Source organism: Pituophis catenifer, unplaced genomic scaffold, assembly GCF_029215685.1.
Source record: "Pituophis catenifer annectens isolate HBS135680 unplaced genomic scaffold, rPitCat1.0.hap2 SCAF_62, whole genome shotgun sequence".
Classification (NCBI taxonomy): Eukaryota; Metazoa; Chordata; class Lepidosauria; order Squamata; family Colubridae; genus Pituophis; species Pituophis catenifer.
In genome coordinates this window covers 116211-134663 of record NW_027256942.1, presented here as the reverse complement: position 1 = coordinate 134663, position 18453 = coordinate 116211, and the positions used below count along the sequence as shown (strand labels likewise).

At 49.9% G+C, this 18453-nt stretch overlaps 1 protein-coding gene across 1 annotated transcript in view; it reads right to left on the bottom strand.

Moving 5' to 3' along the window:
• The window catches only part of CASZ1 (castor zinc finger 1), a 68332-nt gene that overhangs the window by 26222 nt on the left and 23657 nt on the right, over positions 1 to 18453 (bottom strand). Inside the window, exons 3-5 of the mRNA XM_070956539.1 lie at positions 16198 to 16266; positions 5927 to 6017; positions 1878 to 2042 (exon numbers count right to left, since the gene is read on the bottom strand). Coding sequence (XP_070812640.1) covers positions 1878 to 2042; positions 5927 to 6017; positions 16198 to 16266 — 325 coding nt within the window. The remainder of the gene's footprint in view (positions 1 to 1877; positions 2043 to 5926; positions 6018 to 16197; positions 16267 to 18453) is intronic.

Genomic DNA, 18453 nt, shown 5'->3' with positions numbered 1-18453 from the left:
CTCAGAGGCTTTGGAGAAGAGCTTGACTCCCTCTCCTTTGGGGCAGCCCCTGAGATATTGGATGTTCATTAAACTAAACATGTCCAGTTCCTGCAACCGTTCTTCATATACTTTAGTCTCCAGGCCCCTAATCATCTTTGTTGCTCTTCTCTGAACTCTTTCTCAAGTCGCCACATCTTTTTTTACATCGTGGCGACCAAAATTGGATGCCGGATTCCAAGTGTGGCCTTACCGAGGAATTATAAAGTGGTATCAACATCTCATATGATCTTGATTCTATTTGCTGTCCTTGGGGGAATTTACAATGTTGTGACACCTTTCCCTCCTCTTAACATGGATATTGGCTTCCGATGAAGGCTTTTCCAGTTGGTCTCCCTTCCGGAGAAATTCTTTCCCTCCAGAAGTGCGGGCTGCTGGTCTGCACCCCTTTCTTTCTGTCCCCCTTTCTGTCAGCCCGCTGTCCCCCCCAGGACACCTCAGAATCCATCCAGCGTACAGGTAGTTCTTGCGTTACTACAGTTCGTTTAGTGACCGTTACAAAGTTATAACGGCACTGAAAAAGGTGACCTGTGACTGTTTTTCAGAGTTGGTAACGTCTCTAGGATCGGGCGATCGAAGTTCTATGGAAGTCCGGGGGGGAGGGGAGGGTTAGGGGGGGTTAGGGAGGGGGGGTTGGGGAGTTTGGGGTGGGTTAGGGGGGTGAAAATGGGGTGAAAATGTAATGGTAAAACTTTTACAATAAAAAAAAAAGAAGTTCAGATGCAAGCCACCGACTCGTACTTATGACCATTGCCGCGTCTCTTTCTGCGACCTTCTGACAAGCAGGAAGCCGGATTCGCTTCACAACCGGGCTACTAACTTGTGATTCACTTAATGACTGTAGCCAGAAAGGAGGTGAAACGGGGCAAAAGTCCCTTCGCAAAGGTCTCACTTTAACCACGGGAAATTTTGAATGCCAGTTGTTTAAAAAGTTAGCGAAACAAGGGATGTTAAGCGAATCTGCCTTTTCCCATTTGCTGGTCAGAAGGTCGCAAAATGACCCCAGGGACGCTGCAGCCGTCATAAATGTGAGTCGGCTGCAGACAGAAATGGTGGGCTCAATGGCGGTCGTACGTCGAGGACTACTCGAATTGCTGCGGCTGCAGAGGCTGGAATGGAACGTTGATAGAGCGACCCAGGCCCAGATGCAAATACCAAACTAAGTTCCATCCCAACAGCTTAATTCCAAGGAGCCATCGCACGGCTGGCCACATCTGTCCAGCTGCTTAACTCGCCGCTGAACAAAGAAACCACCAGCAGCCCAGGAAGAATCTAAAAGGATTTCCAATTCTCTGCTCTGGGTTGAACCGAACCAAACTTTCCCATCAAACGCTTCCACCCTAACGGTGCTTCCCTCTGATCTCGTGTATGAAACTGGGCTGCTATTTAATATTTGATGGGCTCAGCAGCCAGCCACAAAGGGAGCAACCCTGGAGAGAAGGAGCAGCCGGGGCTTTGCGCCGCGAGGTCACCGCTCAAACAGAGAGTAAGCTCGGAGTTGAGAAGGAGACCTCCCGCCGGACTGCCATCCTCCCAGGAGGGACCTGGGGGGGAGGAAGTCAAAGGAAAAATCCACCAGTTTATCCCTTCTGGAAAAACGCATCTCGTTCCACAATGCCGGCCTACAGAAAAGGGGACCCTTTGGGGTTATTTGGTGGGGATGAACCGGTCGTCGGCGGCTGCGGGAGGCACCGCCCAACCGCCCGGACGTCATCACGTCCCGTTTTTTGATGCTCTGTGCATTTGTGAACCGGTAGCGAAGGTAATATACCACCCCTGGGTCGGCGGCCCTGATCCTTGGCTCTCCCAGGCCGGCCAAGGTGGGCCGGGCGTTTTACCTGCATGCAGTGGTAATGTGTGCTTTTCCCGTTGAGATGGCAGCCGTGGTAGTAGACGCTGCAGTCGTCCAGGGGGCTGAACCGCATGAAGCCGTGCTGGAGGGAGTTGTCCCGTTTCTTGTGCATGTTGTAATGCCGAATGACGTCCTGCTTACTGGTGAACCTCTGTGGGAGGGGGGCCAGAGGGAGAAGCAGAAGGTGAGGGGAGGGGTGGAAACATCCCAGAGATGGACAGGTGTGGGCATTCCATCCCGAGGAGGGTTGCACAGGAGAGAGAAAATATGGAATGGGGGAAATACCGAATACCGGGATGCATTTCGGACATCTGCTGAAAAAAAACTGCATCACGGGGGGGAGGGTGAAAACGGCCTCCCCAGGCTCCGGAGGCCTTCCCGAACTTCCGGTAGGCCCCGTTTTTTGCTCTCCCTGAGCCTCCACACACGCCTTGCACTTATCTGCATCTAGAACAGGCCGCGTGGGGACTCCTGGGAGGGGAGGGGTGGGCGGGGCCAGCCAGGAGTGGGATTTGGGGCAGGGGTGAAATCCAGCAGGTTCTGATGAACTGGTAGTGGAAATTTTGAGCAGTTCGGAGAACTGGTAGCGGAAATTCTGAGTAGTTTGGAGAATTGGCAAATACCACTTCTGGCTGGCCCCAGAGTGGGGTGGGGAATGGAGTTTTTGCAATATCCTTCCCCCAAGAGTAGGGTGGGAATGGAGATTTTGCAGTATCCTTCCCCTGCCATGCCCACCAAGCTACAACCACCAAGCCACACCACGCCCCACCAAGCCACGCCCACAGAACCGGTAGTAAAAAAATTTGGATTTCAGCACTGATTTGGGGGTTCTCCGAACTGCACAGAATCTTAGCTAGAGGTCCTCCCGAACCCCTGCGAACCCCCAGCGACCCAGCCCTGCTTAGAAGCCAAAATCAGCTAGAAAGGTAGCCTCTCTGCGTGCGTGCGGCGTGGTAAAGCTGGATGGTGTTACCCACCCACTCAAGGCCGGATCCCCCCAAATTGACCATTGATCAAACAGAGGCAGAGAGACCCCTGGGTGAGTTCAGCTGCTGGGATGGAGGTGGATTGTTTCGAAATCCAGATGGGGAGTCGCGCCCCACCCCCCTTCCTCCAACCCTTCTCTCTTCGAAAGCAGAAATAAATCTCCATCTGGCTCTACCGCTTTGATTAAACTTCGAGATATACACACAGGAATATACACAAGGAAGCACCGAGGAGTAATTTCCCTGGAATGCTGTTGCCACATCCTGCTAATCTGGCAGCCACTTAATCCAGAGTGCCTTGAGTAAGGGGTGTCCAGCCTCGGCAACTTTGAAGACTTGGCTTAAAGTCAACCAAGCTTGGTTGGCTGGGGAATTCTGGGAGTTGAAGCTCCCACAAGCCAACGTTAGATTATATTTTTTTTCCTTACTTCTAGGTTGCTTCAACCGGTCACTCCTAGATCCAACCGGTCACTCCTAGAGGAGTCACTCCTAGAGGAGATCAACCGGTCACTCCTAGAGGAGATCAACCCTGACTGCTCTTTAGAAGGCCAGATCCTGAAGATGAAACTCAAATCCTTTGGCCACGTAATGAGAAGGAAGGACTCCCTGGAGAAGAGCCGGTCACTCCTAACCGGTCACAACCGGTCACTCCTGGAGGAGATCAACCCTGACTGTTCTTTAGAAGGCCAGATCCTGAAGATGAAGCTCAAATCCTTTGGCCATCTAATGAGAAGGAAGGATTCCGTGGAGAAGAGCCGAATGCTGGGAAAGATGGAGGACAAAAAGAAGAAGGAGACGGCAGAGAAAGAGGAGGCTGGATGGAGTCACCGAAGCAGTCGGTGTGAGCTTCAATGGACTCCAGAGGATGGTAGAGGACAGGAAGGCCTGGAGGAACGTGGTCCATGGGGTCGCGATGGGTCGGACACGACTTCACAACTAACAACAACAAGGTTGCTTCTCACCTTGGTTAGTTTCAACCTGCTAATTCTTCTCTGGCCTTCAGGTGCTTTGGAGACACACCTCCTACCCCACCCGTGGCTGGGTTCCCACTGCCCACATCCTCACAGAAACTCACAGCCTCTCAGGCTGGGGTTGGGGGTGGAACAGAGCCAGTTTTCCCCTGCTGCAATTGGAGGAGTGCCTCCGACCCTGGAGAACGCCAGGGGAGAAATCCGTGGCAGCTATTCCTGGGAGTCCCGTCCTGCCGCCACAGCCTTAACAAGCGGGGTGAGTGTGTATATGTGTGTGTGTGTGGCTGACCACAACCCTGGAAGAGTCAAAGCCAACCCTGAACGGAGGGTAAACAAATGCAGCATGTGACATGGAGGAGCCGGCCTGACAAGTGTGTCCTGGCAGCTCTCCCAGGCCGGGCTGCCGTTCCAACTTCTGTCCCTTCCTCCACATCCTGCTTCTCTTCCACCTTCCTTCAACCCAGCCGGCAAGAGCTACTGAAGGTCACCTGGGGTTCTTGGGCCCCAGGGGAGGCTACGCAAAACACCTTTGACCGGGAGCGGGATTAACATCACCCCCTTGGGAGGTAGAGGCCGAAAGGAAGGAGGAATCTAGCTGGCGGAATCCCATCCGTCTCCATTATGACGAGAGAGGCTGAGCCCACCTGCCTTTCTGTATTTAAAGACGGTTGTTTCTTTGGGGAGGGGGAGGGCGCGAGGGGGGAAAGGATGACAATGGAGTGTTTGTAGGCACCGCGGGACCCTATGACAATTACACGCCAGAAGTCCATAAAGAATATCTGGAACGGTCCCAACAAGCTGTTTTTACGAGGAAGCCCCAACATAGGCGGAGTCTGCAAACCAGTTTCCCCCACCGTTCTCTTCCTAGCACCTCTCCGTCTCGAATTAACCTCCCCGTTTTATGTCCTCCTGGCTCTGCGTTACTGCCGAGAACGTCCCTTGCATTAGCAGGCAAAAAAAAACACGTGAAGATCATATGTGGAGGGCAGGAGAGTGTTTGGAAACGGCTGGCCGGTTGGTGAGAAGCTCTTTTGCCCTGGGGGGTTTAAAAGGCTCACCGCATCCAAGGGAAGGAAGGAGCCCGGTGACTCGTCCCCTCTGGCTAAGCCCGTCTCCTGAAGAGTTTTCCCACGTGCAAAAAATAATTCTCAGGTGGAAAAAAAAATCTCACCCTCCTCTGCAGTGGTGGGATCCTGCCGGTTTAACAACTAGTTCGGGGATCGCGCGTTCCATGCGCACGCCCAATGGGCTGCGTGCATGTGCGCAGTTTTACGAAAACTTACTTTCCGTGTTACTAATGGGACGTAACACAGCTGAGCTGCGGCAATCCGCTCTGCCGCGTGAATCAGCTGAGAAGATATAGGTCAGTAAAGCACAGGGGCGGGAGGGCGGGCCCAGCTGATCGTCGGAGCGAACCGGTTCGCTCCCAGCTGATTGTCGGAGTTACCAGTTCGCTCGAACCAGTCGGAATCCCACCCCTGCTCCTTTGACAACTTCCCCCATGGCAGCCTTAGGAAACAATTCTGCTACGATGGGACAAATTTGCTGCACTGGATGTTAGGGCCACTAGATCAGCAGTCCCAGGGGTGAAATCCAGCAGGTTCTGACAGGTTCTGGAGAACCGGTAGCGGAAATTTTGAGCAGTTCGGAGAACCGGCAAATGCCACCTCTGGCTGGCCCCAGAGTGGGGTGGGAATTGAGATTTTGCAGTATCCTTCCCCCAGGAGTGGGGAGGGAAAGGGGATTTTGCAGTATCCTTCCCCCAGGAGTGGGGAGAGAATGGGGATTTTGCAGTATCCTTCCCCTGGAGTCAGGTGGGAATAGAGATTTTGCAGTATCCTTCCCCTGCCACGCCCACAAAGCCACACCACACCCACAAAGCCACGCCCACAGAACTGGTAGCAAAAAAAATTGGATGTCACCACCGCTCGCCGTTCGTGTGGCCCGAGAGCGGGCCGAGGTCCAGGATTGGGGACCCCTGCACTAGATTATTTCGTCTTCAACCTTTCCCCCCCCCCCTCCCCACTTTTTGGGCTGGTTTCTCAAACCTCTGGTGTTTTTTATTGTATATTATCTACCTGATAGTTGCACTCTGGGTCAAGGCAGTGATAATGTTCCCGGTACTGGTATGCACAGTGAATGTGTCCGCAGTGCTGGCTTCCGGAAAACCTGGACATAGTTAAGAAGGGAAGAGAGGACGTTACGTGGGTCAGAAATAAAACGAGCAATGGCTTCCCCTTCCCCCCCCCTTCCTCCCAATCCTCTCAGTTACACATCTGTCTGTTTCAAAGCAGGCTGGACGAGAGCTGGCCTTCTCTTTCGTGCCGAGAGAAACTGACACGAAATGGCAATCGACTCTACCAAGTGGTTGCAATCTCCCGGGCCTGGCATTCCTTTATGCCAGGAGGTGCAGAGGGCACCTCTGCCTTTCTCCCCTCCTTATGATCCAAAGGTACGGATGAGGCGAAAACCTGGCTCAAAAGCAGCAATTGTGAGAGGGACCTTGGCGTCCCAGTGGACAGTCGCTTAAACATAAGCCAGCTGCGTCTGGCAGCAGCCACCAAAAAAAAAAAAAAAGCGAATATAATCCTTGGTTGTTATAAACAGAGGCACAGCATCAAAACCCCGTGGAAGTATTAGTACCGTTTTATAAAGCCTTTAGTAAGGCCACCTCTGGAATTCTGCATCCAGTTTTGGTCACCACGGCTGAATATTATTGACCCAAAAATCCTACTGAGATGCCGAGACGAAGAATCCTCAAAATGCAAAGTTACAAGTTCAGGCCATCTGCACGCCTTCTCTTCGTGACGGCTTCCCACTCGCCTCGTTTTGGATTTTTAAACCATGATAGAATCCCGAGGGACAGGAGGTCCCAGCTTTTCTTAACCAACCCTAACTAAATCTCCAGATGTTCAGGATGCTGGATTTTCTAGCATCCCTCCTGGGATAGTGGGTTTTTGTGCGTCAAACGTACCTGCGACACGAAACGAGGCGTGGTAACCTGGGGTTACTCAGACCCTCCGAGAAGCAGAGAAAAGGTTTCAATCAGAATCAGAACAGAGCCGGAAGAGACCTTAGAGGTCATCCAGTCCAACCCCTTGCTCAAGCAGGAGACCCTATACCATTTCAGACACTCCCTTTCTTTAAAACCTCCAGTGTTGGGAGCACCCACAACTTCTTGTGGCAAGCTGTTCCACTGGTTAATTGTCCTCACTATTAGGAAGTTTCTGCACAGGGTCGACAAGCCGACCTTCAAAAAGGGGAAAGGAACAAAAAAAAAAAAAAATGAGCCGAGGTGACGCAGTGGTTAGAGTGCAGTACTGCAGCTACTTCAGCTGACTGCTAGTTCAGCAGATCAGTGGATCAAATCCCACCGGCTCAAGGTTGACTCAGCCTTCCGTCCTTCCGAGGTGGGTAAAATGAGGACCCAGATTGTTGGGGGGCTATATGCTATTTAGTATACTGTCTTTGGTGTAAGCTGCCCAGAGTCCTCGGAGAGTGGGCAGCATAGAAATATGACTAATAAAAATAATAATAATAAAAAAAGCAGATGGGTGAGTGAGTGGGTAGCATTGCTGCAAAAAAATAAAAGGCTAATAAAGTTTCACCGATGGCATTTGCAAACAGCACAGAAAGAGACGTCCATCCGCCGTCCGAGAGAGAGAGAGAGAGGGGAGTGGGGAGCGGGAAAGGAGGAGGAAAAAGAAAAGCAAAGGATAACAGAAAAACAGACCATTGGAAAAAGACAAGTGTAAGAGGATTTGGAGATGGGCAGAGGAGTCCTGGCACGCCAAGGGCCACGCAGGTTGCTTCCCCGCTTCGCAGGTTCCTCTGCTTTGCCCTTTTTACCCTCCCTTCCCCTCTCCTCCCCCTCCCATTTGGCAGAGCGGAGACAGCCATGCTTGGCTATGTCATATCAAGGGCAAGCTCTCTCTCTCTCTCTGTGTATGTGTAGGGCAGGCCTCCAGCTCTGGGGATTAGGGAATCTCCCCCCCCCACCCCACCCCACTCCCCTTCCCCAGTTAATAGATTCCTGCAGGGCTACCTCTCTCTCTCTCTCTCTCTCTCCTTGGCTTCGCCTGACACTTGAAACAGTTCAAGTTATTAATTTTTAAAGGGCAGCATCTGCTGAGCTTCGGAAAGCAGGAAGCCTCGCACAGACGGCGCACGCTTGCTGACGCCATGTGCAAGAGGGAGCACACCTGCTGCCCCCCCTCCCACCGCCACGCACACACGCCCTGCCAGTCCCCTTCCACGCGCCTTTTCATCCGCACAAAGCATGCATTCGGGGACTCCCCCCCCGGGCCTTCCCCTTCCAAGGCAACGGGTGTGCGACGTGTGGCAGAAACCGGCATGGGACGACGAGGCCCAGAGTTCTGCTCCGGAAAAGATTCCCCGCCTCGGTGATGGCTAGGGACCAAGAAGAGCTTCTTCCTATATAGCAGAGCTCTCCAAAGTTGGCAACTTTAAGCCTTGAGGACTTCAACTCCCAGAATTCCTCAGGGGTGAAATTCAAATTTGTTTATTACCGGTTCTATGGGCGGGGCTTGGTGGGCGGGGCAGGGGAAGGATACTGCAAAATCCCCATTCCCTCCCCACTCCTGAGGGAAGGATATTGCAAAATCTCTATTCCCACCCCCACGCCTGAGGGAAAGATATTGCAAAATCTCCATTCCCACCCCCACTCCTGAGGGAAAGATATTGCAAAATCTCCATTCCCACCCCACTCCTGAGGGAAGGATATTTCAAAGTGTCCATTCCCACCCCCACTCCTGAGGGAAAGATATTGCAAAATCTCCATTCCCACCCCACTCCTGAGGGAAGGATACTCCAAAATCTCCATTCCCACCCCACTCCTGAGGGAAGGATATTGCAAAATCTCCATTCCCAACCCCACTCCTGAGGGAAAGATACTCCAAAATCTCCATTCCCACCCCACTCCTGAGGGAAGGATATTGCAAAGTGTCCATTCCCACCCCACTCCTGGGACCAGCCAGAGGTGGTATTGGCCGGTTCTCCAAAATAGTCAAAATTTCCGCTACCGGTTCTCCAGAACCTGTCAGAACCTGCTGGATTTCACCCCTGCTATGGGGAATATATAGCCGCCATGCAGCGGTGGGTTACACATTATGTTACTACTGGTTTGCCCCGCGAGCCTGCCTTCCACATATGCGCCCAGCCTTCCGTGCATGTGCTTTTGTTGTGTGTGTGCCTTCCACGCATTTGCCCGGCCTCAAAAACGTGCCTAAATAGAGCCGGGGCAGATGGGCGAGCCCACCCATGATTTCCACTACCGGTTCCGGCAAACTGATCCGAACCGGCTGAATACCTACCTCCGGCGCCATGTGCCATTCACGGTTGAAATGGATGGGTGAACATACAGAGAACCTACCAAATTGGGGGAAAATAGGACTAAAGGGGCATTGGTTTTCTCGCTGTCTGTTTCCAAGACTACCGCTTCTTTGATCCTCAAGAGCAAAATGAGGAACCATCCATAGTACTAAATCCACGTTTTTCGGCATTCGATCCTTCCCTGGTCTTGGGATGGACGGATGGGACAGGAGCAAGAAAGAGGATTAGGAGGCTGGAGGCTAAAACATACGAAGAACAGGAGTCGCAGGAATGCAGGGGATGTCTAGTCTAGCGAAAAGAAGGACCAGGGGAGACAGGATAGCCATACTCCAATAATTGAGCGGCGGCCACAAAAAAAGAGGAGGTCAACCTATTCTTCAAATAATCTCCAAATGGAGATTAATCAAGGAGAGAAGCAACCTAGAACTAAGGAGAAATTTCCCGACAGTCAGAACAATTAATCAGTGGAACAACTTGCCACAAGAAATGGCGGGTGCTCCATCCGCAGAGGCTTTAAAGAAGAGATCGGATAACCATTTGTCTGAAGTGGTATAGAGTTTCCTACCTGAGCAGGGGGTTGGTCTAAAAGACCTCCAAGGTCCCATCCAATTCTGTTACTTTGTCCTGTTATTGGTTGTTTTTTTCTTTTTAAATATCAAGTTTTCTACAGGCCAGAGAATTAAAGCTATTGTTAATATTACACCACGCGATCCTACCATTGCCTCTCCTCATCGGATGCCCAAAAGGCCAGGCTAATCCGGCATTAAGGTGGTTTCCAATGCTACCAGCTATCATCAAAACAGAACGGTGTTTGATAGATTTTTTAAATATATATATATATATTTTGAAGTTTTCTTTCATTTGAGTCTTGCTATAAAAAAAACGGCTCCTGGCAATATTTAGACGAGTCGGATGCAAACTGTTAAATAAGTAAATAAGAGGAAAGGCAGAATATGAGCGCAGTTGTACAAAATCCGATGGATTTATTTCTAAACCCTTCCTGTCCTGAGTAGGAAGCAGACGTTTCAAATCAAAGAATATTGATAGATATTGATGCCACGGCAACAAATATTTTTATGGGGGGGGGAAAAAAAGAACCCCACCATTATTTATTAATGCAGCCACGCCGTGACTCATGGGTTTCAACCAGAAAAACATATTGGCCTCTGGTAACCAAACGGTGGGTTATCCTTTCACCCCTTCTTCAGAAGGGCTCACCCACATAATTAATGTTGGGAAAAGTCTGTGGCCTATTTAATTGGGGCCAGATTTTTAGTAGATCAGAAAGATGCTTAATTGATTCATCTAACCAATGAAGCAACTAAATATTAAAATCATTCATTATATGCTGTGGACTTGACATAACTTGGAGAGAGGGAGAGAGGGAGAAAGAGAGAGGGAGGGAGGGAGAGAAAGAGGGAGACAGAAAGAGAGAGGGAAAAAAGAGAAAAGAGAGGGAGTGAGAGAGAGAAAGAAAGAAAGAGAAAGAGAGCAAGAGAGAGAAAAAAGAGGGAGGAAGAGAGAGAGAAAGAGAAAGCAAGAGAAAGAAAGAGAGAGGGAGAGAGGGAGGGAGGGAGAGAAAGAGAGAGAAGAGAGGGAGGGAGAGAGAGAAAGAGAGAGAGGGAAAGAAAGAAAGAGAAAGAGAGAGAAAAGAGGGAGGGAGGGAGAGAAAAGGAGAAAGAGAGAGAAAAGGGAGGGAGAGAGAAAGAAAGAGAGAGAGAAAGAAAGAAAGAAAGAAAGAAAGAAAGAAAGAAAGAAAGAGAGACAGAAAGAGAAAGAAAGAGAAAGAGAGAGAGAAAAGAGGGAGGGAGGGAGAGAAAGAGAGAGAAAGAAAAAGAGAGAGAGAGAGAGAAAAGAGGGGGAGGGAGGGAGGGAGGGAGGGAGGGAGGGAGAGAGAGAGAGAGAGAGAGAGAGAGACACTCCCACCTCTCGTGATTGCCCCAACAGAGACCCCTTACTTAAATTCCATTTCTCCTTAATACGATAGAAGGCTTTAACATCGTACAGGGGCTTCCCTTGTTTTCCAATCTATCACATTTTCTGATTTTATGTTTCTGCAGCCCATGAATTTTCCACTGCAAACCAGCCCTTCAAACAGAATTTTAGGAGTGATGCCAACAGATCGTTTCTTTAGAACGCGATAGGAAAAATAAAAAACATCAGAGAATTGTTCCTTTCGGCCTATTTCCTACGAATCGCGCAACCTAGGTATCTAGTTTCAAATTACAGTGGAAAACATAGGAAGAAGGGACTTTTGGATGGCCAAAAACCAAAGAAAACCTCTTAGCAATTTCCCGTAACAAACTGCGTAGCATCCAGAGTCATTCTCTGAGACCACATCCATTCCTCTCAACTGTCATCTAGGAACTTTTGCTGGGGGGTATAGTCTTATAAAAACCTACCCTGTTTTCCCAAAAATAAGACATCCCCTCGTAATAAGCCCAATCGGGGTCTTGAGCGCATGGCAATAAGGCCAAGCGCTTATTTCAGGGTTCAAAAAAACATAAGACAGGGCCTTACTTCTGGGGAAACATGGTATCTATTCTATCTATCTATCTATCTATCTATCTATCTATCTATCTATCTATCTATCTATCATCTATCCATCCATCCATCCATCCATCCATCCATCCATCTATCTACCCTGTTTCCCCCAAAATAAGACCTCCCCTGATAATAAGCCCAATCGAGCTTTTGAGTGCATGGCAATAAGGCCAAGCGCTTATTTCAGGGTTCAAAAAAATATAAGACAGGGTCTTATTTTCGGGGAAACACGGTATATACACAGATCCTTTCCAAGAATGTATGCACGGTACAGGAAAAAAAAAATACTACAATTCTTCAAATCAAAAATCCGATATTAGAACAGAGATACGGTGTCATCCTCCCTGCGCCCACCCCATCATAAATACGAACATACTGCAGCATCAGATAATAATAATAATAATAATAATAATAATAATAATAATAATAATAATAATAATAATAATCTGGTCAGCTCACAATCCAGAGAGAACAACAGGGCAACAGTAGGAAGAAAAAAATCAAACTTAAAAGCATGACCAAGAGCTGGGGTCCACCTCTCCTTGCTTTTGATTGCGATATTGTAACTGTAATATTCCTGTAAGCCGCCTTGAGTCGCCGCGTGTGAATAGGCGGCAATATAAATCCCCTAAAATAGATCAATAAAAGAAACAGGCAAGCATTCAAACGGGGAACGGCGTCTGGAGCACGCCCAACGCACCGCCATTGCAAAACCCTCGTTTCCCAGATTTGGCCGAGGCTAACCGAGGAAAAAACCCCGGATAAATAAATACTAATAAAAATAATAAATACAGAAGTCAGCCTGCTTAGCAACTGTTTACACGCTCATTACTTTATAACGATGATGTGCGTGACGGGGGAAAGAGAGAGAGAGAGAGAGAGAGAGAGAGAGAGAAACCCAACTACCCAATACCGAACCCACCCCGATTACAAGTGATGGGTAGAAGGGAGGGAAAGACTCATGTAAATAAATATTTAAGCAAGATCTGTAGCAGGACCATCTGTTAGGGCACCAATAATAATAAATAATGAGTCCGAGGGAAAAAAAAAAAAGAAAAGAAATGTAAATACAGAGCGAGTGAAAAAGTAAGAAGTCTCCGGCTGCACCTCGAAGAGGCTTCTAAGCGGAGAGAAGCTCGTTTGGCGAAGTCCATAAAGGCAACTTCTTTCCGAAGCGCTTCTTTTCCCAAACTGATTCAGCACAAGGTGCTCCGGAAATATCACGCAATCCCTCTCTGGTGCCCCCCCTCCTCAAATGTGGAGCTCGAATCCCCGTTCCTTCCCCCCCCTTTCCAAAAAAGGCATACGGGTGGGTACATTCAATTAACTAAAACTAAAGGCTGGACAGATAGGATGGGAGGAGGAGGTCCTGGCTAGCGCACGAGACTGGCAGGCCGCACAAGGTAAAGAAAAAAATCACTCCGGTCATCTCCCTTGGACAGCTCCATCATTCCTCCAAAACAGTTCCACATGTTACGCTTCGGATGGGTTTTTGTGGGGCGGGCTAAATCAAAGGGGTCTTTGGAAGTGGGAAAAGCCAGGGGCTCTTTTCAAAAGGCAGGGCAGATTGAACGGGAAGGTGTCACCGGCAAAACTGACACTTGTCTCGGTTGGCAAAATTGACACTTGTCTCGGTTGGGCATGGCCTGGTGTTGGAGGGACCTTGGCCCAAGAGATCTTCTCTCTCCCTCTCTGTCTCTCTGTTTCTCTGTCTCTCTTTCTCTGTTTCTCTCTCTCTCTCTCTCTCTCTGTTTCTTTCTCTCTGTCTCTCTCTGTCTCTGTTTCTGTTTCTCTCTCTCTCTCTCTCTGTTTCTGTCTCTCTCTCTGTTTCTCTCTGTCTCTCTCTGTTTCTCTGTCTCTCTCTGTTTCTCTGTCTCTCGCTCTGTTTCTCTCTCTCTCTCTCTCTGTCTCTCTCTCTCTCTGTTTCTCTCTCTCTGTCTCTCTGTCTCTGTTTCTGTTTCTCTCTCTCTCTCTCTGTTTCTCTGTCTCTCTCTCTCTGTTTCTCTCTCTCTCTCTCTCTGTCTCTCTCTCTCTCTGTCTCTCTCTCTCTCTGTTTCTCTCTCTCTGTCTCTGTTTCTGTTTCTCTCTCTCTCTCTCTCTGTTTCTCTGTCTCTCTCTCTCTGTTTCTCTCTCTCTCTCTCTCTGTCTATCTCTCTGTCTCTCTCTCTCTCTGTTTCTCTCTCTGTCTCTGTTTCTGTTTCTCTCTCTCTCTCTCTCTGTCTGTTTCTCTCTCTCTCTCTCTCTCTCTGTTTCTCTGTGTCTTTCTCTGTTTCTCTGTCTCTGTTTCTCTCTGTGTCTCTCTCTCTCTCTCTATCTCTCTGTCTCTATTTCTCACTCTCTGTCTATCTCTCTGTCTCTCTCTCTTTCTCCCTCTCTGTTTCTCTCTCTCTCTCTCACTCACTCACTGTTTCTCTCTCTCTCACACTCCTTTGACTTTTAACCCCGAGCCGGCCTTGCTAATCTCGAGGAATGCGGGCTCTCCTGGAAGCCGAGAGAGAGGAAGCTGCCTTTCGCAGCTGGCAAAGGACGAATGGCTCCTTCTCTCCTTGTCTTGTAGGAGACAGACAGCTTAAAATAATGAGCTTATGACTGCTAATCAAGCCGGTCCCACCGTGTGATTTAAGGGCCCCGAGGGGAAGGACTTCGGGCAGGCAAAACAATGAGCAGAAGAAAGTGCTCGCTGTGTGTGTGTGTGTGTGTGTGTGTGTGTGTGTGTGTGTGTGTGTGTGCACAGCTCACGCGCAGGCATGCGGGTGGGCGCAGAGACGTGCATCGGAGTTGCCCTTCAGATGCAGCAATGCAAAAGTTACTCATATGGCTTTAGAATCAATTTTCTGATCTTAAAAGGGGGTGGGGGCAAGGAGAAAAAAGAGAGAGAGAGAGAGGGAAGGAGAAATTAAACAGCTGATTACTTTGCTTCTGACTATCCTTATATCGTAGCTACCTGGTTGGATAATGTCTGGTTAAATGTGCTGTTAAATCATTTACAGCTGGAGACGAATTTTCAGGGAGCTGAAGGGCAATTTGAAAACGGGAGATTATCCACAGAGCACGCTAGCCGTCCTCAAATCTGGCGCCCCTCCAGGGGGCTAGGCTGCCACCCCCCTTCTCTGAATGCCTCCACCTTCCTGGCTGGGGATGATGGGAGCTGGTCAGAGTTCAACCCGCCTGAAGGGGAACGGACACGGAGAAGGCTGGTATATTGTGTGCTGTTATCCCAATTTGTCCCTTGCAGATAGATTCGGGTGTGTGGGATAGGGTGTTTGTGTCATTTCGTTGTGGGGTCACAAAACACATCACGCCAGGCATGGGAAGCAGAGTATCTTGGGATCCCCCTCTAAGGACGATGACGTTCCAGTCTTCGCTTTAAATGATCGAGAGGAAAGGCTACCAAGATGGATTACAGATGGTCAGATTGATGAAATCTCCCAGTCCCGGCCAGAAGTTCTTAAAAGGGATGGACAGAAGTCCCAATGAATGCCACAGTGTCTCAGTGAAGGCTCAGGGTAAGATTCACATTGAGAGCTATGCATTAAAGGGGCAAAATTTTTGTGCAGTGACCGGTAAGAATTAGAGAAGAAAAATTTATCTCGATTGCAGTAAGGCAAGTTCTTTTTTTTTTTAAAAAAAAGAAAAATGTGCACCCAAGATAAATGTCTTTGGCCCACGAAGATTAATTGCAATGTTTCTCCAAGCAGGGGAGGGTCTTGGAGAATGGAGCTGGCCAGGGGTGGTATGTGTAGAAGCGTCAAAAACGGGATGTGATGAGGTCAGGGCAGGTGGGCGGAGCCTCCTGCAGCCGCCGCTACCAGTTTGCCCGAATCGGCTAGAACCAGCTGAATACCACCACTGGAGCGGGCCACAACTCTTCCCTCTAAGCAAAAGGAGTTTTAAAAAAACAAACTGGACAGCCACCTATCTGAAATGATAGAGGGTCTCCTGCTTAAGCAAGGGGGTTGGACTAGAAGACCTCCAAGGTCCCTTCCAGCTCTATTCTGATAGATTGGTTGGTTTAGAGGGTCTGAGCAAAAGAAGTGTCAATGATAGCATGGACGTCAAAAAGAAGGGGACAGATTCAGGGGAGCCTGACTAGCGGCCAGTGGTGGGATTCTACCGGTTCAGACCGGTTCGGTTGAACCGGTAGCTCCGACGATCAGAAGGGCCCAATTGCCCACCCGTGCTATTTTCCTACCTTTATCTTCTCAGCTGATTTGGGCGGCAGAGCCGATTGCCACGCGAATCAGCTGTGTCACTCCTCCGAAGAAACCCGGAAGTGACGATTTGTTCAAAATGCGCACGCGGGAAGTGCGCAATCACCGAACCGGTTGTTAAACCGGGAGGATCCCACCACTTGCTAGCGGCTTACACTGCACCCAGACGGGCAGTTGCAGGCCCCTCCTCCACCCTCTTTCCCCCCACCCCAAGGCAGAGCAGGGAAGGGACATCGGCCTACCTGGCAATATATTTCTGGTAAATATTTACATCTTCGGTGACAGCTGGTTTGTCAGTGGTTAATCCATTCCTAATGAGAAGCACACACATGGCAGAGATGGTTAGCACCAGGCGGTATCAGGAGATGCATCAAGCCACCCCGTCCCCCACCCCACCCCAAGCCACCCCGTCCCCCAAAGGACAGAGACGTGGCCCAGAGGGGCACATGGGTTTCCTCATCTCTGGCTCGCTAAGGAGCATTTCACCCTAAATTCACCAACAAGGCCTGTTTGGCCAAAGGATGGCTGCCTGTTTATTGATGGAGGCAGTCACTTGGCCCGTGCTTATTTATCCTGCGTGTGACCCAAGAAAATCTGGGCTTGAGGGGCCTGGATAGAGTTCTCCAGAAAGATAGGCAGGCAGAAGGACATTTTCCAAGATCGTTTTGAAGCTGGAAATGCCATCCATCCTTTGGCCTTCTCTATGCCAAACGGAGCTTCTTTCGTTGCCTATTTGCAAGGTGAAGGAAATTTAGGATTTCTCCACTTAACACCGGCTTAATCCAAGCAGGACTGCGGCCTCTCCCTTTGCCTAACCATCTCTCTCTCTTTTTTAACCTGCCGCCTGCCTTGGCTGCTGGGCATAAGACACAAGGTAAATAACTGAAGGAAATGGCTCACACCGAGCGCTCCTCCCTTAAAGTCTTGGCGTAGCCCTTTCAAGGATTCGTAGGCAGGTAGGGCCTGGAGGTAAGCCACACCAAGGCTCCCCACAAAAATCACAGGGATGTCTTCTGCTTGACTCACATCACACCTGCCAACGTTTTACCTGAACTCTGTGTGTGTGAGAAAGAGAGGGGAGAAGGGAGAAGGGAAGGGAGGAGAGGAGAGGAGAAGGGGAGGGGAAAAGAGGGGAGGGGGGAAAGAGGAGAGGACAGAAGAGAAGAAGGAGAAGGGGAGTGGAGGGGAGGAGAGGAAAGGAAAGAGAAGGAGAAGAAGAGAAGAGAAAAGGAGAAAGGGAGAGGAGAGAAGAGAAGAGAAGAGAGAAGGAGAAGGGGAGAAGAGGAGAGAAGAGAAAAGAGGAGGAGAGAAGAGGAGAGAAGGAGAGGAGAGGAGAGGAAAGAAGGAGGAGGAGAGAAGAGGAGAAGGGGAGAGGAGAGGAGGAGGAGAGAAGAGAAAAGAAGAGAAGAGAAGAGAGAAGGAGAAGGGGAGAAGAGGAGGGAAGAGAAAAGAGGAGGAGAAGAGAAGAGGAGAGAAGGAGAAGAGAGGAGAGGAGAGGAAAGAAGGAGGAGGAGAGAAGAGAAGAAGAGAAGGAGAAGGGGAGAAGAGGAGAGAAGAGAAAAGAGGAGAGAAGAGAAAAGAGGAGGAGAAGAGGAGAGAAGGAGAAGAGATGAGGGGAAGGAGGAGGAGAAGAGAAGAGAAGAGAAGAGAAGAGAAGAGAAGAGAAGAGAAGAGAAGAGAAGAGAAGAGAAGAGAAGAGAAGGTACTGAATGATAGAGTCTCCTGGAACCAAGCATTTCAAGAGATTGACAGCTCACATCTGGTTGCCCTTGACATGCTCTTGTCTTGAGACGGGTGATTTAAAAGGTCCCGGTGCCTCACAGCTGGTTTTGCGATGAAACGACTCTCTCTCCATGGCCTGGATGAAAGCCAAGCCCAACTCCAGCCCACCAAGGAATCGGTGACAAGAGAATCTGGCGGGGCCACATAAAGGGAGCAGGCGCCTGCTCTGTGGCGGTAACGCATCCCGCTCGGCTCCGGTGTTTTCTTTGACTTTGCTTAAGCTTCGGTTTCCATTTCATTCCATGGGTTTCTTTTTCATTCCCTTCTGCCAGCTCTTTCGGTCTCCCCACCCCCTCCCCACCCTGAAAGTATGGAATAGCGGGGGAAACAAAATAAATCATGCGACAGGACAATTGTTATCATGAATAACTGGATGTGTGGGGTGAGCAATCTTTGGACTCCCCTGGGATCGCTCGGCACGGCGCTGGAAACCACGATCCTCCAGCCACTGCACCCGGAGTCGGCTGCTGGGGGTTCGCAGGGGTTCAGGAGATCCTCTAGCTCAGATTCTCTGCAGTTCGGAGAACCCCCAGATCCCACTGCTAGCTGGCCCCGCCCACCCCGCCCCTCCCCTCTCCGGAGTCCCCACACGGCCCGTTTTGGATGCAGGTAAGTGCAGGGTGCGTGCGGAGGCTCCGGAAAGGTGAAAAATGGGCCTACCGGAAGTCCGTTTCCAAAGGGCCTCCAGAACCTGGAGAGGCTGTTTTCACCCTCCC